This window comes from Podarcis gaigeae (genome assembly GCF_964106915.1).
Source record: "Podarcis gaigeae genome assembly, chromosome: 3".
Lineage (NCBI taxonomy): Eukaryota > Metazoa > Chordata > Lepidosauria > Squamata > Lacertidae > Podarcis > Podarcis gaigeae.
This window is the reverse complement of record NC_139680.1, coordinates 65,523,942-65,549,390: the sequence shown is the minus strand read 5'-3', so window position 1 is coordinate 65,549,390 and position 25,449 is coordinate 65,523,942. Positions and strand designations below refer to the sequence as shown.

Genomic DNA, 25,449 nt, shown 5'->3' with positions numbered 1-25,449 from the left:
TAGACATCTTTTCTATGTCGGTATTTCATGGTCTAGGGGAAATAGGTAAATAAGTTCTGCCTACTGCAATCAATGCCTGGATTCATATTACTTTACTCCACAATTAAGGGTTTATCTTTCATTTCTCCCAAGTTATACCTAGAATGGGATTGAGGTAAAAGACTATTCTACATTGCAGCAGTAACCTCCACACCTACCCCAATAACTCTGCACAGAAAATTATTCTAGGTTTGCGATTCAGACAGTGAAGAACTAATTACCATAGGTTGCCCATGTATCTTAATTGCTGTCCCAAGTTGGTAAAATCAAACTAACTTGTAATTTGAGTGCTCTCTCCTCTTCATTAGCAGCATCAAGAAGGTCATCAATGTCGATTTCTACATCGGGCATCTCTTCCTCCTGGGAAAAAGAGGAAGTTCAGAACTATATCATTCAATTTCATTTTAGCCAGGTTAAAAAGCTGAATGGCAATCTCGCACACATACATTCACACCTCATTCTACCACCTGCTGGTTCGGTCCTAATAAGACTTGTGGCATGCAGAGACCCAATTCTTCCCTAATACACCACCATGTGAACTGGAGCATGAAACAGACCAAGAGGTGAAAGCACCTGCTTGGTGGGCTTTTTGAGAAAGACATTGAAATGTGTAGAGGCTGAAATATCTTGCTTATCCATTTAAGAAACCAAGAGCAGCACAGCTAGATGTAACCATTACCTGGTAAAAATAATGCAGTTTTGCAGGTGTAAAGAGAAGCAGACTAAAGGAGAGGCCTGCACACTATTCAAAGAGGGTTACGTCCCTTTTCCCGCTTCATTTCAGCTCCAGAAAAAAGATGACTTTTTATTTTACTTACCGTATTTTATTTATTAGATTTGCATACCGCCCTTCATCAAAAGATCTCACTTTTCACGCCTACATTATGGGAGCAGCTTAACTTAGAGAAAATGTATTTCTTTCCATTCTGATAATTTCTACGGCATAATTTTTATTATTTTATTTAATACTAGCTGGAAGTGTTCAGGGCTGCCCACGAATTTTTTGAAACCACTTTCCAAAATATATAGTAAACTTCATAAAATTTATATACCACTTGATTGTAAAATAAATCCTCAAAGTGATTTACAAAGAGAATAAAACAATAACATTATCGATAAAAACATTAAGCTATGTAAAACATTCAAATCAGCAATAAAAATCAGCAATAATTCCTAAATCAAATGTTGGGAACAAGAATTCAGATCCTAAAAGGATGCATTTAAGCTTAATTAGAGGTCATAACAGCTGGTTAGGACATTAAATTTTACCTTTGAAGCTAAAGGATTAGTGTTGCCTGTTAATGCTAATCTAAGTATGTTGCTATCAGAGTACATTGTGGTTGTGAAGATGGCATATACCAGCCATATGAAGAGAGACCATGGTGGGAAGGAAGTTGCCATAAACATGGCATTTAGGAGAGTTGGGTTTCACTGAAGAATTGGGACATGGGCTAAAAGAGAGATTTGTTCAGCTGTGTGACCATTAGTTTGCTGGTTGGAGGTACAAACTCAATTCCTTTCTTTCCCCTCTCCTACCTACCATTATAAACAGGAAAAAGCACCCTGGTGGTAATTCATTAGACACCAGGAAGCCACCAAAAGGATAGAGCTCTTGTGTGGCCAAATTCTTTTCACAACTGACAATCTGTGGAATACTTCAAGGCAGAAATCATTAGTAAATATTTGTTCTGTAGGGCTAACTACAAGAAAACCAGCCAAGAAAGCCAAATAAATGCACACACACATCTGAGTCAAGGTAAACTGTGGGGACGCAGGTGGCGCTGTGGGTTAAAGCCTCAGCACCTAGGACTTGCCGATCGAAAGGTCGGCGGTTCAAATCCCTGCGGCAGGGTGCGCTCCCGCTGCTCGGTCCCAGCGCCTGCCAACCTAGCAGTTCGAAAGCACCTCTGGGTGCAAGTAGATAAATAGGGACCGCTTACCAGCGGGAAGGTAAACGGCGTTTCCGTGTGCGGCTCTGGCTCGCCAGAGCAGCGATGTCACGCTGGCCACATGACCCGGAAGTGTCTCCGGACAGCGCTGGCCCCTGGCCTCTTGAGTGAGATGGGCGCACAACCCCAGACTCTGTCAAGACTGGCCCGTACGGGCAGGGGTACCTTTACCTTTACCTTTAAACTGTGGAGAAAAAGGCTACAATTCTAGTCTTTGTGACTGAAGATTTCCCACAAGCCTTCAAACACTTGCATCTGGAGGAATCTTCATGTTTCTTCACATCTGTGTGTGCCCCAGGGTCTGCCCCTTAGTACAAGAAGAGACGGTTTAAAACAGCCTTTATGTCGGTGTGAGCTCATCTACACCAACAGATGGGCAGCTTTTTATTATTTAAAGAGGATATAAAGACTTTGAAGTCATTAAACCGATTCAAAACAAGTCATAACATTATTTGCCTAAAAGTCACTCTTGGGTGCAACCCAGCTGCTACCAAGGCACAAACTCCATTTCACTTCACTCAACCTTGAGACAAACTTCACATATGCCCAACAGGCATTAACAGAAGCTGGACCAGACCCTTAGTTTACAAACTGTCATCTGTACACCTCCCCCCAATAGCTCTGTTTTCATAAGTTAAAATAATTAAAATGTCAAGACTGACTACATCTGAGAGATGACAGCATGCTAGTCTATCAAGACATCTGCCCTGTCATTAAAAAAGGGTTATAAAAAGGAGTCAGTACTCTTACAACAACAACAAATAGTTTGATGGTGGTTTGGAGGTTTGTTTAGTTTGCTTAAATGTTTGGTAAGAAGATGACATTAACTGTAATTCTTGTTGTAGTCCTCTCAGCATCCCTGAAGGGGCGGTAATGACTTTTTTTTTAAAGACTTTTTGGCACTACTCTGTTTTCCAAGAGTAGTATAAGTTCACCCATCCCTTTTGCAATCAGCTCCTTTACTTCAGTCCCACTTGGGCTACTTTGAATGCTCCTGCAATTGAAGAGGTGGCTGCAATTATTCTGAGACCAAGGGCTTTGGGGCCCACCAGAAATATTTACGATTTGCTCCCTCTGAAGTGCTCGGCAATTAACTTCAAACACAACTCTCTTAAATTAAAGGCATAAGGAAAGCATGAAAGACACGTGGTGGGGTTTGTAGAAGTTGTTTAGAAGCAGGGAGAGGGAACATAAACCATACTTCTTGACAGATTGTGTTAAGAGGATTCCTAAATCTGAGGATTTGTTGAGACAGTACTTTTTCAGTTTTGTAAAGTATCCTCAGTAAGCAACTATGTCAAAGGAGCTCATCTTGCTCTATAGGCCGAGGGAGCTGGCGTTTGTCCACAGACAGCTTCTGGGTCATGTGGCCAGTATGACTAAGCCGCTTCTGGCAAACCAGAGCAGCGCATAGAAACGCCATTTATCTTCCCGCCGAAGCGGTACCTATTTCTCTACTTGCACTTTGACGTGCTTTCGAACTGCTAGGTGGGCAGGAGCTGGGCCCAAACAATGGGAGCTCGCCCCGTCGCGGGGATTCGAACCGCTGACCTTCTGATTGACAAGCCCAAGAGGCTCAGTGGTTTAGACCACAGAGCCACCTGTGTCCCCATACTATTTAAGAAAGCACCAAATAATGCTGCATCTTGACCCTTTGATCAAGGCTTCAGCTCTAATCAGGGGTCTTCCCCAAAGGTGCCTAACAGATTTCAATCATGCATCTGAGTTGTATGTTGCCATGTTTTTTGGATCACCTTTGCTCATGCATTTGCACTTTTATAAAATGTACAAGTTTTATGAACATCTCCCAATAAAAGTCAGTTGCATCCAGTTGAAAAAGTAGTTATTCTAAGTTGCTAGCTACTTAAATCTAATCAGGAGCTGGTTACTTAGAAGCTCAAGTTGCCACCAGGCAATTCACCAAGCCAAGGGAAAGGTCCCTCTTAGGAGTGTGGCACTTTATATTTTATGGAGTAAACCAGAGCCAGGTGTTGTTTGGCTCCAACTCCCACCAGACCAGCCAGCATGGTCAATGGTCAGGAATGTTGAGAGCTGTTGACGAGCATCATCTGGGACACAGTACATAATAATTTATTTGCATGTTGGATATTTGGAGACCCACATGCACTGCCAGCTATCTATTATATACTAAAATTGTCATGTAATATTCTTATTGAAATAGGAATTGTTGATCAAAATATTATTTTGCACCGAGCACTATTAATATCTAGTTTCTTCATCGTCTCAACCTGTGCTATAGGAAGCAATTCCTTCTTCTCATAAGGAAACAAAAGTAGCTTGCCTGTGGCCCATTTACAATTGTAAACTGTTCTACAGAATGACAGCTTATACCACAACTGCTACAGCATGCTGACAAGTCTCCCATAACAACACAGTTTCTAAATTACATGCATCTTTTTTTAGAAGTCTGATGCTATCCAGACACAAATATAGACATTTGTTTAGCAAAGAAATGTCTCTTCTGTTTACCACTCTACTTTGATTATTCATCCAACTGAAAGGAAATACCCTTTCTTCACAATAGCCAATTAGCTCTCCCCATACCACTTTGGGGAAAGAGATTCATTTATAGAATTTTAATTAGGCTTTTAATGGCAAAGCTTAACATATGATGTTTGGCATAAGCCTATTTTTAAAAACATGAAATAAAAAACCAAAAGTGTGCACAACTGACACCAATCATTGTCTTAGAGAGCCTACTCATACCAGCAAAAGCAAAACCACAGTATTTGAGAACTACCACTTCCCTCTACTTCAAAGGAAGTGTTGACCTTTCCACTGATCACTGCCCACATGAGATTATTCTGATCTGGATCTGGATAGAGTTCCATTCACACAACTGGGCTTTCCTGGACTGCTTCCCATTGCTGCTCCTCAAAAAGCTATTCCTCAAGAGTCAGGTGACACTCTAGAACTAAAAGTGAAGCAACAGACAGGGATGCAGTAAGCAATGGTGAATCTGAAATTAGTAACTTCTCTGTTGTCCAGCAGAAGTGGTCTTCTTTTCATCCAAGACTTTGAACCCAAGCCTTAAGGGTGGTTGGCCTGTGGCCCTCCAGGTTATCACTAGCAATGCTATCTGGGGGATGAAGGACAGCTGTAGTAAAACAACCTATGGAGGACCACAGATTCTCTGCTCATGCCTAAATAAAACTTATTTTTCTAATTTACATTACCTCTTGTTTCTGTACTCCCCACCGTCCCACCCACTTTATGGATGAAAACTTGCACTCTCCACACACATTTTGAATATATAAAACACACCTTGCTTTTGGCCACTTGATATGAAAAAAAAACCTTGCTTTTTCTGTGTAGACAGAAAAATGGATTGATTGTTAAGGAGCACATATGCCTGTTTGCTCAGAGATGGAGCTTAAGTGTTTTCCTTTGTCCAAAGATGGCTTTTCATAGAATCATAGAATGAATTTTATTATTTCAATCACAGACCAGTTCCAGCCCACATACAATGTCAAGGAAGTCATAAAACACGACAGGGATACATTTGAATTTGCAATTAGGTATAACAGGGACAATACAGATATAGCAACAGTTTAAAAATATATAAATTAAAACTTAGACACTAACATATAACCTAAAATTATCATTTAAGGCCTTAATCATTATGATAGCACAGCTTGTTCCTTAAGTTTTATAGCAATCACACAGAATTTGGCTACCCTTAACAAGATCTCAGGATCCTAGAATTGTGGAATTGGAAGGGACCCTGAGGATCATCTAGTCCAACCCCCTGCAATGCCACTATCCCATACAGGGCTCAAACCTGCAACCTTGGCGCTATCAGGACCACACTCTAACCAACTGAGCTATCCAGGCTTTTGTCTCATCCCAGCCAGTCCCAAGCTACTCCTGAGGGCTGCTAGAAGAAAAAGATCAGAGCTTTCACCTCAGCTACGATGCACATTTTCCTGCTACAAGAACCACTACTGCAGAGAATCAGCACAGCTGAAAAGTGAATTACTTCACTTTGCTGCAGCGAATGACTGCAATTATGACAGGAGTTGCAAATTAGTGTGCTCCATTCAAAGACTTTGTCACGGGCAAGCTGGCACCAGCAAGCACAGCTAGGTCGCTGTGTGAATGAATGTCTGGATTTACTATTAAGTATTTTACTGTTAACAACCAGGGTTATTTTTAGACCATTTTCTAGTACCAAACTTAAAAGGGTGCTTTATAAAGATTTTGAAGAATGAAAAATTAGTTGGCGAAAGATTACCATTTAGGATGGGGTGAAATTATTAAGAGCTTTTGTTCTCTTGATCAAAGTTTAATCCTTTCCCATGAACTGTGACATTCAAATCTGGTAAGTGGGAAAGTATGGAATATTTAGAAAATGTTCATTTAAATTATTTCTTTAGTAAAGACCACCACAACTTCTGCAGTAGCTTTAATTTTTAGAAGCACAGGGTTCTTTGCACCCCTAATAAGTTGGGGAAACGGTGCCTGTAAAAATATTTTTTATTTTCCGGAAATAACCCCTCATCAACAGGGCATGCCTCTGATCAACTGCTTTCTATCTCCGACAAAATCTGACATGCAAGCTTCAACTAGGCTAAGGTGTGTTCTTTGATGATTTATTGGTGTAAATCATACCAGTGAACATCCAACAACATGATGCAAACTGGGCATCCCATCTGCCCAAGCAGCTAGACTGCTGTTTTAATGGCTTGTTAAAAGCTCAAAAAACCCCAAACAGGCTGGTATTAGACACGCCCCCCCGAGAGAGAGAGAGAGAGAGAGAGAGAGAGAGAGAGAGATTTTGGCTAGCATGATCTTGGACAACATTTCCAAATGGGGCACAAAAGCAACAAGAAGCAATGCTGAGCTATAACCCAATAGATCTGGAAGGGATCTAGTTTCTTTCAGGCATGTAGGAGCTACTCACATTTAGCGCAAGAAATGGTGGACCCTTTAAAGAGTAAAAACCTTGTCCCCTTTTAAGTAACTTGTATTGTCAGCCAATCCAATCCAAATAACTTGATTGTACTAGCCATTGGCCATGACAAATCTGAATCAAAAATAAATACAAGCAAAAGGGGAGTCGTGCCACAAATAATGGTCTCTATTTAGATCTCTGTATCTCCCTTACAGTTCACTGCTATATTGTCCAGGGTCTTCTTTCTGGGGGTTTTTGGCCGCCAAAGCAAAAAGGGCAACATTATGAATCACTGAAGCGTTTACATCGCCAAGAAGTCACAGAACCTTCTCTGCCAGGGAGCGACATATTTCCTGTACGGACGGTAAGGTGGGAAATTGCCTCTTGGGTCCAATGTATAGTGGGCAATATAGTAAATAGTGGAAAATGTATTCCACCTGTGGTTGCCCACATATAGAGAGTCTGTCTTCATATGGTACCCATCTAGGATTGTGGAGGACATAGCTTGAAAACACAGCTCAGTAAAAGTGAATCTAAGTGAGGCTGGCTGGAGATTGACAGGTAACTGGCTCTAAAATGGACCATTTTTAGAAGGGGGAACCAAGGAGAGGTATTGTCAACCAACAAGGCCCTATTTCTGCCGAAATAACCCTTAATGGCTACTCTCCAATGTTTATTTATTGTATTTCTATCTCATCTTTCCTTTGAGGATCTTGAAGAAGCATACAACAGCCCCCCCCCCCCATTTTATCCTCAGAAACCCTTGGTGGGTTAGGGCATCTCCCCATCAAGGGGCAACTGAGGGCAAGTCAGAAGGGAAGGGAAAAGCTGTATCCATGGAACACTAGCAAAAACATGACCCCCTGCATTTGCTGAAAGGAGGGAGCTAGAACAGCTGTGGGCAATTTTTACGGAAGCCTCCCTCCTGCACAAGGATTTCCTCAAAGTGAAACAAAGATTTCTATCCCTTTCTGCATCACTGAAGGCATTCCTCATGGGCAAATTAAGGGTGCTTGCCTCACCCAACATGCAACAGTTGCCTTTTGATATCACTGCACCTTTGCATTTCCCCCTTCTGTTGAAGGCTATAAAAGAAAAACGATGCAAAAAAAAATCACCTGCCCCCAATCAATGCAGCTTTATATAGGCATCAACAAGCCAAAACACAAGTAGATTATTGAAGTCTTTGAGCATTTTCAAACAGTCACCTTTGCCCACTGCTGTGCGAACATTTAATCTTTGCTAACCAACAAACTTGGATTTCACAAACAGGTGAACATTCTGGCCACTGTAGGTTTTACATTTGCATTACAAACCTATTAAAGCAAGATCTGTTTCCCTATGTGAAAATGCTTTTATCCATGGATTGCAAAGGCTGGCAAATTGTACTTCATGCAGTACAAGTCTAGTCTGTCTTTCTTTCAAGCTTAAAGACTTCTTTATACATAGCACGTAAAACACACAATTCTCTAAATAGTGGGAAATCGTCTTGGAAGATGAATATCATCATTATCATTTAAAGCCAGAGTGACACAGTCCCTTCCATCCAATGCTAGTCCTACTTAGAATAGGCTTAAAGGTAAAGGTAAAGGCCCCCTGACAGTTAAGTCCAGTTGCAAATGACTCTGGGGTTGTGGCGCTTATCTCACTTTACTGGCCAAGGGAGCCGATGTTTGTCTGCAGACAGTTTTTCCAGGTCATGTGGCCAGAATGACTAAGCCGCTTCTGGCGAAACCAGAGCAGTGCACGGAAATGCCGTTTACCTTCCCACCGGAGTGGTACCTATTTATCTACTTGCACGTGATGTGCTTTCGAACTGCTAGGTTAGCAGGAGCTGGAACTTAGCAACAGGAGCTCACCCCATTGCAGGGATTCGAACCGCTGACCTTCTGATTGGAAAGCCCTAGGCTCAGTGGTTTACACCATGGACATATATAAGCCTAAATCATATATAAGCCTAAATTTACTCATTAAAAGTATTGGATATAAACCAATGTGTTTTAACTATACACTTGTCAAATTCCATATCCTGTGGCAGAAGCCCTCCATTTCACATAGAGTAGGACATGCTAGTTAAATGTGTTAGTAACTGATGTCAAGTACACACTTCAACATAAATTACAGAGGTAGGTAACCCAAAGTGTACCATTGGTGCTATTTGTGCTTGTTCCAGGTCCAGGAGCCCTTGGGCAAGACTTCTACAGTGGATTCTCTTAGAATGCTATAAAGGGAGAGCAAACGTGTATCAAGTCAGGCAGGTGACCGATCAGCCACTGCAGCTTCTCCCTCCTGCTCCCGCCATTCACTGCCTACTCTAGAGGTTTTCAAATTTTTTGAGTTCATGACTCCCTTGACCAACTACATTCTTTCTGCAGCTCCCCTGTGGGACTCAGGAGCCCAGTTATGTCACCCCTTGCTTGCAGAGCTGGCAGCTTATCACCCTTTTCTGAACACCCTTGTGGAGTGTTCCCTCAGCCTCCTCTCCTTTCCCTTCTCCTTGGGAGTCCTCTGGGCAGCCAGTGCTGCTGCCCCTGGTGTCTGAGCTGCGCCTCCTGGCCCCCAAAGAGGTGCCTCCTCACATTGCCCCATAGGGGCCTGGGATGAGGATACCCCCAGCCTTAGTGGCCCAATGGAGACTGGCCAAAGGTGAATGTGAGACCAGCACGTTACATTGGGAGGCAGCAGTGGCAGCAGCAGGCACTGCCAGGCCTGTGTGGCAACACTGGGCACTCAGCTCCCAGGCAGGCCTTGTACACAGCTAGCACAAGAAAAGCTATTGCGGTACCTGCCTGCCCGGCCTCCCACTAGTCTGTCCATTCCCAACAGCAAGGGCTGGCGGACTGGTTAGCTGGGCTCCCTTGCCCGCTTGCTTGCTTATTCCAAGGCCACCTCAGCTCCTGCCAACCAGCTCCCGCTGACCAGTCCCAGAGGAATCATTCACCTGGTGAGCGTGTAACCAGAGATGCTGAAACAAACAGCTGTGCAAGTCTTTGGGAGGCAGAGATGCGAGAGAGCACCAGAGGAGGGAGAGAGGGAAAGAGGGACAGAGGCCAGTACTGCCCGCAGCAGCCCTGAGCATCATTCAAGGCACCCCAGGGTGCCACAGCACACTGGTTGAAAACCACTGGGCCTACTCCATCTCCTGCCCTCTCCATCTCAAGAAAAATTAGCTGAAAAGGTGACTATTGTCCCACTGTCTGCTTGTTTGCTCATTTGATCTTGTTTCCAGATCCTATTACTCTGATCTTCTAAGTCTTCCAAGTAGTTTTCCATACATTTGTTGAGTGTGCAATTCAGGGCATACTTTTTCCCTTCTCTTAAAAATCTTGAGATTAAAGAACCTGCACCTTTACAGTAGCCAGCTATCAGTGAGGACATCCCCTTCCACAATTGCACGTATTATGCAGGATAAAACTTGAGTTCTGGATTGTTTGGGTATGTTTGGGGGAAATAATTGAATGCTGTGGCTTGGTGGAGACTCCATGGAACAGGATACATTTGCAACCCTTGTAAATGGAGACAAATACGCAAAGTTCCAGATAACATCTAATAGGTCCAGATAGAGGAAAATGTGCACACATATACACACACAATAAGGTCTCAAGTCACTCATTTGCTTACAGCACTGCATACACCAGAAAGCCTGCCATGCCCCATGCCATGATGTTCTGCCTCTGGCACAAAGGTGACAGCTTCATATTGAATTACACCAGCTGTATCATAGCAGCAGTGTCACCATCTCAAAATGAATGGGGGGGGGACACAACTTCAAATTCCTTGCATCACAATGCAATCAACAAGCATTTCACAGAGGGAAGCTACATCTCCATCAGAAATCAGATATTCTACTGCCAGTGTTCTGCTTCAGCACCATGGGGGGGGGGGCGGGTGGAGAGAATAAGAAAGTACATGGAGTGACTGCCATTTGTCCCATTGGCGCATTTCCTATTTATATAAGCAGCCCTAATTATACAAACTACTTTTAAGGACTTGTTTGGGCTACAGAGGGAAATCAGTCCAATGGACCTGCACAGCCAACTATGGTAATGAAAACTAGAGACAGGCAAGGACTAATTACAAACCTGTATCAACTCCAGAGGCCAATGGGAGCTCATGACACTTGCTGCTCTTATTGAATTCTGTCTACATTCTGCCTGCTTTCATATTAACCTCCCCCTGCAGAAGTGCCTCCCTGGTATGAATACAGTCATACCTTGGATTACAGACACTTCAGGTTGCGTAATTTCGGGTTGCGCACCGCACCAAACCCGGAAGTACTGGAACTTCCGGGTTTCAGTGCTTGCACATGCACAGAAGTGCTAAACTGCACCTTGCACATGAGCAGAAGTGCCACATCACAACCCGTGTGTGCACAGACACAGCACTGTGGGTTGCGAACGTGCTTCCTGCATGGATCACGTTCACAACCCGAGTATCCACTGTACACATGTGCACATGTAAATCTACTCCAAGCCACAATAGCTGTCTGTGTGTCACAGTGTGTGCTAATCATGCCTTAACAGCCATGCTTTGCTTGCTTCTTAGCTGATCATCTTCAAGTCTGCAGAGTCAAAACAATAAGTCACCTGCTCACCATGCAATGGTTGCCCACTTCTCCAAGCTGCCTATACTTGGGACTCCCGAGCTTCTGTTATTCCAGCTTCTCAGAGTTTGCAGTTCATGTGACCCAATTTCCTAGCTACTGCTATATAAAGCCCAGAAGCTAAATCTAAACAGATTTCAAAGCCACCCTGTTGCTACCGTCATTCATTTTTACTTCCCTAGCAGTCCCTATTCTAACCTGCCTATGAGCTTACAGAATTCATCTAGCTACTGCTCCCTGTGATTCTGAATGCTACTTCCCTTGGAGTGGGCTGGCAGGCTGGATTCAGAGCCTGTAAGCTTTATTAACATTTTGTGTGTTAGTTTCCAGGGAGAGCAGCAGCCTTTGGCTGGGAAGCTCCAAGGCTAGCTTGCCTACGCCACCATAAATATCAAGAGATCACTACATTGTTTTAGACGCCTGCTGAGACTTTATTTCAGCAAGACTACCCAGACATCATTCAGTTACTTATATTCCTTTGCTGCTTTTATCTGTGTTTTAATGATAATTATTTTATGCACACTTGTTTAACAGTTTCATGGATTTTAGTTGTGTTTTATTATGTGCACCACCCTGAGAAAGCTCTTTGATTAAGTTTTTATCAATCAATCTGAGTACATCAAAAAGTGTTCTCAACCTCAAAAGCCCCTGGAATTGTCAGACTTTGCAACAGAGACTTGGAAACATGTACGGAACAAGATGGACCAGAGAGGAGTTAAAAATCACAAGCTCCAGCAAGGGCCCAGATCTGCTAGGAAGATGTGGGTGGGTGGTTTCTCCTTAGCCTGCCACCTACAGATGTGTTAGGAAGTCTTCAGTGACCCCAATCTCATGAACTGCCCACTTAACTGCTGCCTGCTAGCAATATTTGAGACTTCTAAATAGCCTGAAGCATTCTGCTTTTTACTGTACAGATACACTTCAAATTTTACTGAGCAAAAACACTTCTGGAACTTCAGGGGGCAATACCTTCTGACTGGAGGTACCGGGTTTCAGGAATTCTGAACCCTGGAGGGAAAATATGGTCTCTTCCTTTAGGGGTGGGTGACATCAGTTTTGTATTTGTGGTTTCTTGCACACAGAAAATGTACAAATTAAAGGACAGCTGGTAATGCTCTTAGTACCCTAATAAGTCAGCAGGGTGCAGCAGCAGTGAGAAGTCTAGTCAAGAGGCTGTAATTGGCTCTGGTGCCCACCCATTGAGAAGAGGGTTAGTGCCGGCAAGCAGACTAGAGGTGTCCACACTGACTATATATAGAAATTTTGGTTCCCCCAGTGCACTGCACTGTCCTTTACATCTTGCAAAGTTTCCAGCAACACTCAAGTACTTCTGAAGTACTGGTGTGAAGGGGGGGGGGGTTATATATATATATAAAATGAGTATCTAATTCAGAATAAAACACATTACCTGAGCAAGTTGCTTTGCTACATTCTGTTCTGTCATGTTTTGGCTCAGTTCAAGTTCACCATGTGGTGAACTAGACAGAACAGATGGCCAATAAGCTCTACTAAACTGCCAAGACCAGCCACTTAAGACGACACATACTCAGATCTGAAATTTGAGCTCAGAAATATGAAAGGAAGCAAATCTTTTACTGCTCCATAAATAGTTGTCCAGAATCAATCACAAAAAGACAGTAGCAATGTTTTTTAAGGTTCTAATGTTAAAGTCTATCAACTAACACTAAGTTCTGAATGTCTGAGATGATGATGAATAAGAAGAAGAAGAAGAAGAAGAAGAAGAAGAAATAGCTATCTTTCAATCTGCCTATTTCCCCTAAGCATAATGGAGCATTTACACTTTCAACCTGAAGCTAAAACTATCAAGTTAAAAATAGACTTCAAAAATAATAATAATTTACATCTGGAGAAGATATGGTCTTTTGTGGTTCTATTCTGTGGTCCATTCTTCATTTCCTCAAATAGTGAGACATTCAAGGACAGCACTACCTGATTTGGCTTGCTTTAAATATTAAGCCACATAGAGGTCACCAATGCAATGCCCTCTAGATATTCTGAACTGCAGCCCCCATCATCTCTGACCATTGGCTATGCTGGCTGGAAGCAATGGGAGCTGTGACTTCAAGATTATTAGGAGAACACCATGTTGGGTACCTCTGCAGATTCATGACAACTTTATAATAGTTGCTTTGTTCACAAATACACACATAGAACACAAATTATGAAAAGCTCAAGTACCACATAGGGCTCAGCATTCTTAGCAATTTTTCCTTTTGATGGCTCAATTTGATGGCCCCAGTTTGGAAGCAAAAGAGTGCCACTGACAGAGTAGGGTTGTTGTTGTTTTACGGAAATGGCGAAGAATTGGCCTGCTTCAGCCCATAATGCTCTTGGAGATGTGTGCCATGAGATAGGTAGGTTGTCAGGAGCAGGGGAAAATATGGCCCTTTCCATTCCCCTTTTGCTTCCGTATTATCTCTCTTCCATTTTCCTTCCCGTTTCTTTAAACTTAACATTGAGCTCTGACTCTTTTCCATGATTCGTTCAACCTCTCTGCCTGACAGTGTCAAACCAATATCAGTCCTCCACTTCTATCAAAGTCATAACAAAGGACAGCTGAAACGCACTGAAGAGCTTGCTCACCTGCGGAGCCAACAGCTACAAGGGCTCTAATAAAGTTGTGACAGGGTAGATTATTCAACATGACAACCTGCGTGTGTAAAAGAAGGCTGTTTGTAGAGCCTACCAGACTTTTGTATAGATCAATGGCAACTTGAGAGTAAATAAAAGCAGCATGGGGTGCAGGGCTGGATTTACGCTATGGTGCCCAACAAAGCTAGGGAGATGGATCAGAATACTGAGAAAAGCCACTGAAATGAAGAGCTTTTGAATGCGATTGACAGAAGAGTGACCTTTCTGCTCTGAACTAGTTAAGCTTCACAAGAAGTTGAGGGATGTTTGGGGCTTTTCTATCACAACCAAGCAATATATCTAGTCACTTTTTGTATCTGTACTAGTATAGTTGCACAAGGAACCAACAGGACAAGAATAGTTTGAGTAGCTACACATAAGGGCAGATTTAAAAAATAAATTCCTCTCCCATCCCATTAGTCAGTCATGAGGTGAGAGGAGTCTTAGTTACCGTATTTTTCACTCCATAAGGTGCACCTGACCATAAGGCTTCACTCTGTCCCTTCCCCCACCTCCCGCAAAAGCCAGGGATAGCCGCGCGAAGCCTCCCCAGGGCAGCGGGATGAAGGCTCCCCGCTGCCCAGCGGAGGCTTCGCAGGCTACCCCAGAGCTGCTCAGGAGCTTGTCGGGGCTGTCGGGGGAAGCCCGGATCCTCCCCCCCCCCCAGCCCCAGGGACCACACATTCGCTCCATAAGACACACAGACTTCCCCTTAGATTTTAAGAGGAAAAAAGTGTGTCTTATGGACTGAAAAATACGGTAAGTTTCCATTTCCCCTTAATTGAAAGGGACAACATTCAGCTAATGGGCCCTATAAGTGCAAATATTTCTGCTTGCATAGTGGGACTTCCCCCTCTTCTGCTTGTACCACACCCTCCACAAATCTGCTTCAGAGGTTTGGGGGAACTTCTAGAATAGATTTGGGGTGTGTGCAGGGGGAGAACGTTCTGTTTCACAAGCAGAAATCCTTGCTCTCACACATAGGCGCCGACTCCATGGGGCCTGAGGGGGCCCGAGCCCCCTCAAAAATTCGGGGAAATGTCTGTGCGTGTTATTGAGCGAATGTGTGGTCCCTGGAGCTGACTCGCCGGAGCGCAGGGGCAAAAATAGGCAAAAATCAGGCAAAAATAAGATCGGGCGGTCGGGCGGAGGGAAGGCGGAAGCTGCTGCTTTCCTGCATTCTGCCTCAGGGTCTTACTGCCCACCCGCTTCTGTTTCGTTTGCTCAAACTCAACAAAGAGCAGGGAATCCCCTGCCCTCCTGGCAAGCAGAGGGTTAAGGAAAGGATCGAGTCCTTCCTTCTAATTCTTTCCTAGTCACACTGCGTGCAGGCTCCAGCCCACCACCTCCTCCTCTCCGTGCTCTAGGGACTCGCAGGCAGCCAAAAAACATGCAGGTGGGAGAGAGAGAGAGAGGGCTGGCTTGGGGGGGGGGGACTTTTGCCTTCCTTTCCTCCCCCCACCCCGTTAAACTCCTCCCCTGCATTCTTAGCCAGCTGCTTCTCCGCACACCCCTCTTGTGCTTCTTGTCCCTTCTGTTTTTCCTTCCCTCCCCATTTAAAACGTGGTGACAAAGCACGGATCCACATGGATCCTCAGGATTTTTGCATTGGGTCACCCCAAATTCACCATCAGATCACATAGCATGTCCATGGCTACATCTTGCACCAAAAAAATCACGCACCCACTGTTGCCTAGGGTCACAGTGGTGCAAAAACGTGGTTACAAAGCACGGATCCACATGGATCCTCAGGATCTTTGCATTGGGTCACCCCAAATTCACCATCAGATCACATAGCATGTCCATGGCTACATCTTGCACCAAAAAAATCACGCACCCACTGTTGCCTAGGGTCACAGTGGTGCAAAAACGTGGTTACAAAGCATGGATCCACATGGATCCTCAGGATTTTTGCATTAAAAAGGTAAAGGTACCCCTGCCCGTACGGGCCAGTCTTGACAGACTCTGGGGTTGTGCGCCCATCTCACTCAAGAGGCCAGGGGCCAGCGCTGTCCGGAGACACTTCCGGGTCACGTGGCCAGCGTGACATCGCTGCTCTGGTGAGCCAGAGCCGCACACGGAAATGTCGTTTACCTTCCCACTGGTAAGCGGTCCCTATTTATCTACTTGCACCCGGAGGTGCTTTCAAACTGCTAGGTTGGCAGGCACTGGGACCGAGCAGCGGGAGCGCACCCCGCCGCAGGGATTCGAACCGCCGACCTTTTGATCGGCAAGTCCTAGGCGCTGAGGCGCTGAGGCACCCACAGCGCCACCTGCATTGGGCTACTCCAAACTCATTTTGCATTGGGCTACTCCAAACTCACTGTCAGATATTAAAAATCTTTATAAAATAGAGAATTAAATACATACAGAATGTTAAATTTTCAGTTTTGAAATATTAGTACTAGTTTAGTACTGTATTTCTATATTACTATAGTACTGTATTAGTTATTTTCAAATACTTAAATATTTTTAGGGTGTAAGACCCAATTAAAGCCTGTTATTTACATACAGTATTACAGTATTTACATACAGTATTAGGCATACTGTATTAACTTTATTAACTGTATTAAAGCATTAACTTTGAGATATTATATTTATTTAATGAACCCTCAGCCTTATTCAAAGTAAGCTTAAATTAGCTATTTCACTTATTAATCAAAGTGCTATTACTGTGCGACAGCAATATTTTATGTTTTATTCTTTTAATGATAGTTTAGGATTTATTTAAATATCATTTCAGTCTTTTCAGAGCTATATATTCACTGCTCTGTAATAGTCTATAAGCATAATTGTTACTGTAAATTAAATTAGCTTTTTACGAAAATACCGTGCGTGTTTTTGTTTTGTTTCTTTTTTCAACGCCAAAAAATTCAGGCTTGTCGAGTTTCCCGGAGTGTGGAGTTATAGAGAGTCGAGTTTTCGGGGTTCTAATGTTGATCATATGACTCTAAAATACTTTAAAAAAACTTTAAAACTCACTAATTTTCATCTAAAATTTAGAAAACTTCCCGGGGCAGGACCCCGGTATGGGCCCCCCCAACATTTTTTATAAGTCGGCGCCCCTGCTCTCACAGCACAACTGCGTAAGTGCTATGATGGATTCCACCCTAGGTTCTTGGGATGAATGCTAGACCTTCCTGTGAAAACCTTTCTAAGCAAAACAACCTATTGTGCTTTTAACCTTCCTAAGAACTTTTGACTTTCCTATGCTCAAGTGCCTTTAAAGCAAAAAGCAACCATTTTACAACCCAAGTTTTACAAACAACAATCCAACCCGAAGTGATTGAAAGTCCTGCTTCTTCACAACACATTTTAATAAAGTATTAAGAGATTTTTTAAAAAGCTTTCCCCAGCAGCATCTTGCCTTAAACCTCTCTTTTATTCTAATAAGCCCACTGCCAAAACATTCTCAGCATGATCTTACAAATGGCATAAGCAAACAGTTTTGAAATTGGATGCAGCATGGCGGAAAACAACTTTGTAGTAGTCCCAGGTCACCACTTCTGGATACTGAAGTGGCTGGTTACAAAATTTGTACATGGAAAACACACCACACAGATCATTAGGTGTGCAAAACACATAGTTTGTCATAACATAGTGCTAGGTTTCTGCCTAAGCTACAAAGAATAAATTTTGTATTGAGGAATTGTTTTTGTTTTAAAACAAAAACTCAAATGTTAAAAAAACAACAACCTTTGAATGGAAAAAGAATCAATATAGCTTTATCTTCAACTTTACCTTTAATTACAACAAAACTGCACATTTAATAGTGTCAGATATCACTGGCACTAATCTCAGTATTGAGCCAAAGGACACTAGTTGGAGTACCATCATTTGATTACAAAACACGGTATTTTCTCCTAAGTGAAAAACACACAGCAGAATATGATTACATTCCATCCTATTTGTGAGACACAAGAGTCAAACATACACCATTTTTATCTAAATTAGATCTTGCTTGTATTAAATGAAAACCCAGTGTCACGAAACCTTAAGCCAAATGCCATGAATTTCTAAGGTGTGGGTCTAAAGACTGTCATTTCCTTTCCTATTTTATGAAAGCCTATTTAACCTGCTTCTGAAGATATACAACAATACAAAGATGCCTATTGTTAGTTCTCAACAGGATTCAGTATGACGTTGTTATGCCCACCTCTAGGGTTGCTGTGCTCCTGCTCCCCAAATGCAGGTTGCCCACCATATTACAAAGGCTTTTCAGCTTCAGCCCCCTGGTCAAATTCTTTTCTGTGGACTATGCACTTAAGGAATTTGCCCATGCCAATGGGAACCAGAATATGCATATGAAACATTGGAAGTGAAGTAAGATGGGGCAGAAAGAAGCCTTACCACCAGTGATTCCCTAGGAAATAATGGCCCTTGAGTGCTTGAGTTCACTGAGTCTTACTGGTGACAGTGGTGCCTTCAGGACAGGACTTTGGGGCAAAAAGCCAGCAAGACCCCACCCCATAAGCACAGCAGGGCTAGCTTATAACATTTTAAAGTAATCCACATCATTATCTAAAAAATATCAAGTTCTGAGTCTTAAGTTCCTATCGCCTCAGTTCATTTCCCGAGTGAAAGCCCCTTTCTTTCAAATTTGTAGCATTGTTCTCAGACAGAAAGACATAACAAGAGACCTTGAGTTGCCCTCTCTCTTTATGGCATGGCTCCTGTGCCTTGAACAATTGTCTTACAGTAATTCTCCACAGTGAGGTTATAAGGAAAACTTCACTTGCTAAAATTTGTGTGTTAGGTCTCCTGTGCCTCTAACAGTTGCCTATCAAAGTGAATCAGACAACCTAATGAGTGGTGTGCACTAGAACATGTAGCAAATACCGGTACTCAGAATATGTGAAAAGGATTTTCCAATGTCTTGAAGGCATGGGGGACCATGAACTTGGCCCTGAAAAGCAGAGAGCACTCTAATGCAGCGGTGGGGAACCAGTAGCCCTCCAGATGTTGATAAACTATGACTTCTATCGTCCCTAACTATTGGCCATGCTGGCTGAAGTTGAAGTCCAACAACAACTGGAGGGCCACAGGTCATCCCTTGATCTGGAATCTGAAAAATCAGATCAGTCATTTGAAACACAATACACCAGGTTCCCAAGGCTTGCGCCAGGTTCCCAAGGCTTGTGCATAGATGCCCGAAGCCCGGGGTGTGCGGCGCTGCGCTCCCCGGGTTTCGGGCTGCAGGCTGCTGTCTACAAGCCTTGGGAGCCCGGCGGGAGCTCCCGCCAGGCTCCCAAGGCTTGTGGATAGATGCCCGAAGCCCGGGGTGCGTGGCGCTGCGCTCCCTGGGTTTTGGGCATCTATCCGCAAGCCTTGGGAACCTGGCGGGAGCTTCAGCGAAAGCCTGTATTTGTTCCACAGGATGCACACACATTTCCCCTTCATTTTTGGAGGGGAAAAAGTGAGCTATAGAGTGAAAAATACGGTACTTCATGATTGCGCAACGAGAGGCCATGAGCCTCACCTTCTATAGAGGGACCAGTTTCTGTGGCGTTAACAATCTAGCAAGAAATGAAGGGGCTCTCAGGACGGAAGGGAGGGCAATCTAGCTTTTTCTGTGGAGGAAGAATGAGACAAGGAGCCAGGCTACTATGCACACCAACATGGCTGCCCAGCCTATCACCTCAAGTGAGAGCATGACCCAGAAGCCCCAGTGCTGCTGTGGGGAGCTCAGTTAGGCTCCAATTTTAAAGAGGCGTGGGGCCTGTCCAGATTACAGACAGCACCTGTTGCCTCTGAGCTGGCTGGCCTCCATCAAAGATGGAAGAATGAGCTAAGCATGTCTCATTTTCTTATACTTCAGCAAGTAGTTACCGTATGACAGAAGGGTTGGCAAAAGAATAAGCTGCACTTGCAGTTCTGATGTCAGGAATGGCCCCTCCCCCGGGAATCAATTAGCAAATAGGCTGACCTGGCCTTATTAAGCAAGCCCCAAGTGGAAAGTGAGCCTCTTCCTCTCAGCCAAGTAGCTGCCTACCATCTCACCTCAGGTCACCTCGAGCAGCCCACCACCATTTTGGGGCCAATGCAAACAGGCTGAGGCACAGGATACAATAATTCACAGCAGAGAGAAAATGTCCCGGTTCACAATGGCACAAAGGCACCAAGCCCCAGGGACCAGACTTTTGTGAACACAAGTCAACAACCTCTTCTCATTCAACAAAGGATCCCACCTGTATGGCACAGAAAGCCCCTCCTCTAATTTAAGGTTTTGAGCGGCAAAGGATACATGGATATTTCTGCCTCCATATTACCAGTTACGAAATCCGAGACTAAACTGAAATCAACCTGGCGCTTCAAGTTAACAACAAACAAATAGCATCTTTAAATTTCTGAAGTCTAAAAGCCTAACTTGTCTACCTTATCCTTAACCTGCCTCTTAAGTCTCGTAACCCAGATCCGCAAGCCATTTTCACACATTCAGGGCTACTCTGCACAGTCTGAAAATGTGTTAGGGACAGACTCCTCTTCCTGTACACTCCTTGCTGGTATCTGTGGAGCTGCAGTCATTTGAACACGCAAAGGAGTAGACCTGAATATATAGAAATGGCTGTAGCATACCATAGATACTAAATGCATAACAGCTATGTGCTTATAGAGAAACAACATAGTTTCTGAGAACCAATTTTCATCTATGAGGAAACATTCCTTTAAACTCAGGATGTTATCTCATTTAGAGATCCCATTCTAATCAGTTTATAGAGTGCAGTCAATCATGTACCAATGAAGAGGCAACAATCAAAACAGGAGCTTATAGTCTCTGGCTGGAATGCTGGAAGAAATGCAGGTGCTGACTTGCTTCATACTGAATTTGGCTGCATATTTCCAAATGAAAACAGCTAAGACTCTGCCCCAGCTAATGTTCTACGCAGGCACCACATGGACCATCTAGAATCCTGGCAGAGTAGTTATTAAGTGACTCCACCCACTCTCACTAGCAAATTTCCTTTTCCATGGGTTACCAAACTATCTAGAGATCCAGGGCTCCATCTCTCTACTAGCAAAACCAAATCACTCACAGTGACAGGTCTCCGTGCCCTGACCTTAATTAAAACCATGTGGCTGACTGTAAAGATGTAAATGTGGTAATAGCAGATAGTTGGTATAGGAGTAGGCTGAACTTCCTCAAATAAGGAACTCACAGCTTGCCTCCAGTAATTGCTTCTGCTGAGTAAACCCTCACAGCAAACAGATGCTCAAGCGAGGCTCAGCTGCTAGTCAGCACATTGCAAGCAGAGAGGATGTACCTTTGAGACAACTCTCTCTTTTTTTTGCAAAGGATTAAAATCATTGGTACTTTGAGGCTCATCCAGTCCAACCCAGATATGCAGCTGTCCCATACAAGGATCCAACCTGCAACCTTGGCGTTATCAGCAACACACTCTAACCAACTGAGCTCTGTAGAAGTCTGCACTTCTATGTAATTTAGGAAATCACCTGCTCAGAGGCAACAGGAAGCTGATTCAGCTTCATGGGCTACAACAAAGCCGCTTGGCTGGTTTTACATTTCAAGCTGTTCTATTGAAACCTTAAGTGTAATTATTAAAATTGCACTAAGTTCTAACCAACTATTCAAAAAGAAGTTTCTAGACATGATTCAGAATTCTTGCTTATCAAGACCCACAGAAGATAATATGTTTGGCTCTTGAACGAAATCAAGCTTTTCAACAGATCATTATTAATTACTTTGCCTGGGAAGTAAACACCAGATGCTGCTAGGAGCTAAATTCAAAATGTAAGCATGTTATACATTTCTCTCTTGCACATTGCAGAGAAGAACATTAATATCATGTTTTGTCTTAAGGTTTTAGCTGTTTTTTACATTCTTGGCTTCCATTTTAAAAGGGCAAAAGTCGAAAACAGCCGGCAATGATGCCAGTTCCAACATTGGTGTAAACTCTTCAGTAGTTTGCACACGCTCGCACACACACACACACACACACACACACACACACACACAGGGGGCGGTGGGAAGAAGAGGGAGAAGCCAGGACAAGCTAATTTGGCCCTACACCACAAACAAGTGTGGAGCACAACACTGTCCTGATTCACACATGCCGCAGTGCACAGACCCATGCCTTCTACTAGTATGTGTCTATGAAGAAAGGGACAGGGCCTAACAGCTTGTAATTAAGCCTGTCATTTGAAGCATAGGTAGAAATAGGTTTACACCACAAAGGCTGACTGAATCCATTTTTTCTATTATAGAACTACAATTACCCTATTAACATTTAAGTCAAAAGCAAAGCTTATAGTTACCGCAGAGTAATCCTGTTGAGACAGCCTGATAAGAGGATTTTCACTAGGAGGCACTGATTGTGCTGTCATTCTGTAAAGTCCTGAGCACAATGCTAAAATTCAAAATCCTCCCATTAGCAATCCACTCAGGTCTTTGGGGACTATGTGTTTACTTGATCATAAACTGCAGCATGGAAAGATCCATCTTACTTAAGGTGGGGGGGGGGGGAGAGAAAGGTGGTTGCATCCACTTGTGTTGATTACTAGCAATTCAAGGATGCAGCTGAGAAGAATAATACCCTGAATCTTTTACCCTGAATTCTCAGAATCTCTTGCCCATTCTCCAGACCCAAGGTGATTAGCAGCTAGTGATGCATGCAAAAGATAAAGGGAAAACAGACAAGGCTTATAATAAGATCAATGGTATGACCTTCAGCGTTCATAATGCTCCTAATATGTTCATCAGACTTATGAATGGGAGGCTAACTGATCTCCAAGGAACCTTCTGCCTGTTCTACTCCAACTAATTTAAGCGCCCAGTCAACATTTAACCAAGCTATGTGGTGTATTGCAGTGCTGTAGGAAATTCAATTCAAATGTTAAATCTTCCAAATGTTCATTGCTCAATGAACAAGTCGACTGTTAGAGACGTATTGTTTCCCTGGAAGGACTGGCAACATTATGTTGCAAAGCAGAAGCTATGAGAACCTAGCTGAATTAAATTAGAATCACAGAATCTTAAGAGTTGGAAGGGACCCAAGGGTCATCTAGTCCAACCCCCTGAAATGCAGATGAGGTTAGAGAAAGCCAGGTCTAAGTTTCTAGAGTGGATGTGAGGAACATTTGGCCCTCCAAATGTTACTGAGCTACAACTCCCATCAGTCCCCACAAGCATGGCCAGTGGCCAGGGATGATGGGAGTTGTAGTTCACCAACACCTGGAAGGCCAACAGTTCCTCACACCTGTTCTGGAGTCTAGCCTTTGGTAGGCATAGGCCGTGGGTAGGCAAACTAAGGCCCAGGGGCTGGATCCGGCCCAATCGCCTTCTAAATCCGGCCCGCAGACAGTCCAGGAATCAGCATGTTTTTACATGAATAGAATGTGTCCTTTTATTTAAAATGCATCTCTGGGTTATTTGTGGGGCATAGGAATTCGTTCTCCCCCCCCCCTTCAAAATATAGTCTGGCCCCCCACAAGGTCTGAGGGACAGTCGACCGGCCCCCTGCTGAAAGTTTGTTGACCCCTGACATAGGCAGTAGAAGAAAGGAAAACTGCTGTTATTAGTCTCTCAACACATCACCCTATTTAACATTACAGTGTTCCTACTGACAAAGGGAGCAAATTTGAGCAAATGAAAGAATGTAGCTCAAGCAGGTTCTAATTCATGACTGGACTACTGCAATGCACTCAACATGGAGCTACCCTTGAAGATAGTCCAGAAGCTGCAACCACTGAAGAATGTAGCTGCAGATTATTGAGTGGGGTAGCTAGGTGGGAGCATACATCACTGGCCCTGAAAGCACTGCACCCCCTGTAAGCTACCACACCATTCAAGGTTTTGATACTGGTGTACTAAAGCCTTGAACAGTGCCAATGTGTATGACCCATGGGGTGGCAACTCAGGACAGAGCCTTCTCTTTAGCAGTGCCCTGGTTTCTGAACTCAGCAGTCTACCCAGCATCAGCCTCATGTAAACATGCTCTATAACAAGTCATATTATTAGTCCATTTAGCCCAGTAATATCTACTCAGACTAGTAACATTTGGTCAACAGTAGGAAATGATCCTTGCTAATCGTTTGAGAAACAAATGAATTACTTTTTCTCATGGACCAATGGGTAGGTTATTTACCTTCAGGGACAAGCTGCTTACATTGCAGGACTAATCCAATTTCTGAGAGGTTCCTAGACTCAAAACGATCTTCCGGCAATTACTCTTGTAGAAGAAAAGTTTGGCTTTCCTTTGAATGGATTAAATCGGTTATCCAAGTGTCCCAAGAGTTTTGACCATCATTGAGCCATCACTGGAACATCTTTGAGGCACCCCACCCTTTCGAGTTATGTGGCGCCCCCTCCTGTCTTTTCGTTTTCCATTTTTGTACATATTTGCTTTCTCACTGAGAAGCATGAAAACAAAGTCAGTTGTTCATAAATGTTAGCCTTTGTCCATGCGTCCTTGGAGGTAAACTAAGTTATATCAATTTCTAAGTAACTTTCTACAGTACTGAGAAACTGGCCTGACCTACTCTGCAATTGGCTGAGTAGTCGTGCAGCTTTCCCTAGTAACTGTGCCTATTTCTGAAACACAGGAAATCGTTACGTACAAAAAATGTCTGCTTTAACCAGGTTATTTTTGTTTCAGGTATGTGTTGTTAGCACAAAAAGAAAGAGGAGTTTCAAGCAACCTAGAAAGCTATGGGCCTGGTGGGTGGGCTCCAAAGGAGGAACATCTGACACAGTTCACAAGCACTTTGCATAAAGTATAGTTAAAACATGCTTTTGTAAGATGTTTCAGGGCATGGCGCTTTTTCAATCCTCAACTGCCAAACATGCGATCGGGGGGGTGTGCGAATGCACATGTTATAGCCAGTTTGGGAAGGGGGCTGGGAAACAAAAACAAAAATCTAAGTATATGAAGCAAAATTAAGATGTTAAAACAATGTAATAAAAAGGAATGAATGAATGAATGAATGAATGAATGAATACAAGCATGCTCATCAAGCATCACACTGCTTTCACGCTTGTTGACTATCACTAGAATCAGGTTTACATAAGAGGAATTGGGTAGCACTTTTTCTGGATGCCTGATTTCTCTGCCTGAAAGAATGCTAGCCATCAGTGGACTAAGCTAGTCCCCTAACTGTTCCCCTGGCACCTCCTTCCCAAAGTCCAGGAAGCTTCTGCCCAAGCTTTGGGAGGAAGGTGTGATACTTTAAAGGGTCCAAAAGCCCTCCTACCACCTTCCCAAAGCCTGCTTGCCTTTGGGAAGGAGGCGGGAGGGCTCCAGGATCCTGTCAGAGGTATGGCACCTCTTTCCCAA

The 25,449-nt window shown here is 43.5% G+C and overlaps 1 protein-coding gene across 1 annotated transcript in view; it reads right to left on the bottom strand.

The window, feature by feature from the left end:
- PPP1R14C (protein phosphatase 1 regulatory inhibitor subunit 14C) overlaps positions 1-25,449 on the bottom strand; it is a 46,190-nt gene that overhangs the window by 3,691 nt on the left and 17,050 nt on the right. Inside the window, exon 2 of the mRNA XM_083732856.1 lies at positions 316-399. Within this exon, the coding sequence (XP_083588982.1) occupies positions 316-399 (84 nt within the window). The remainder of the gene's footprint in view (positions 1-315; positions 400-25,449) is intronic.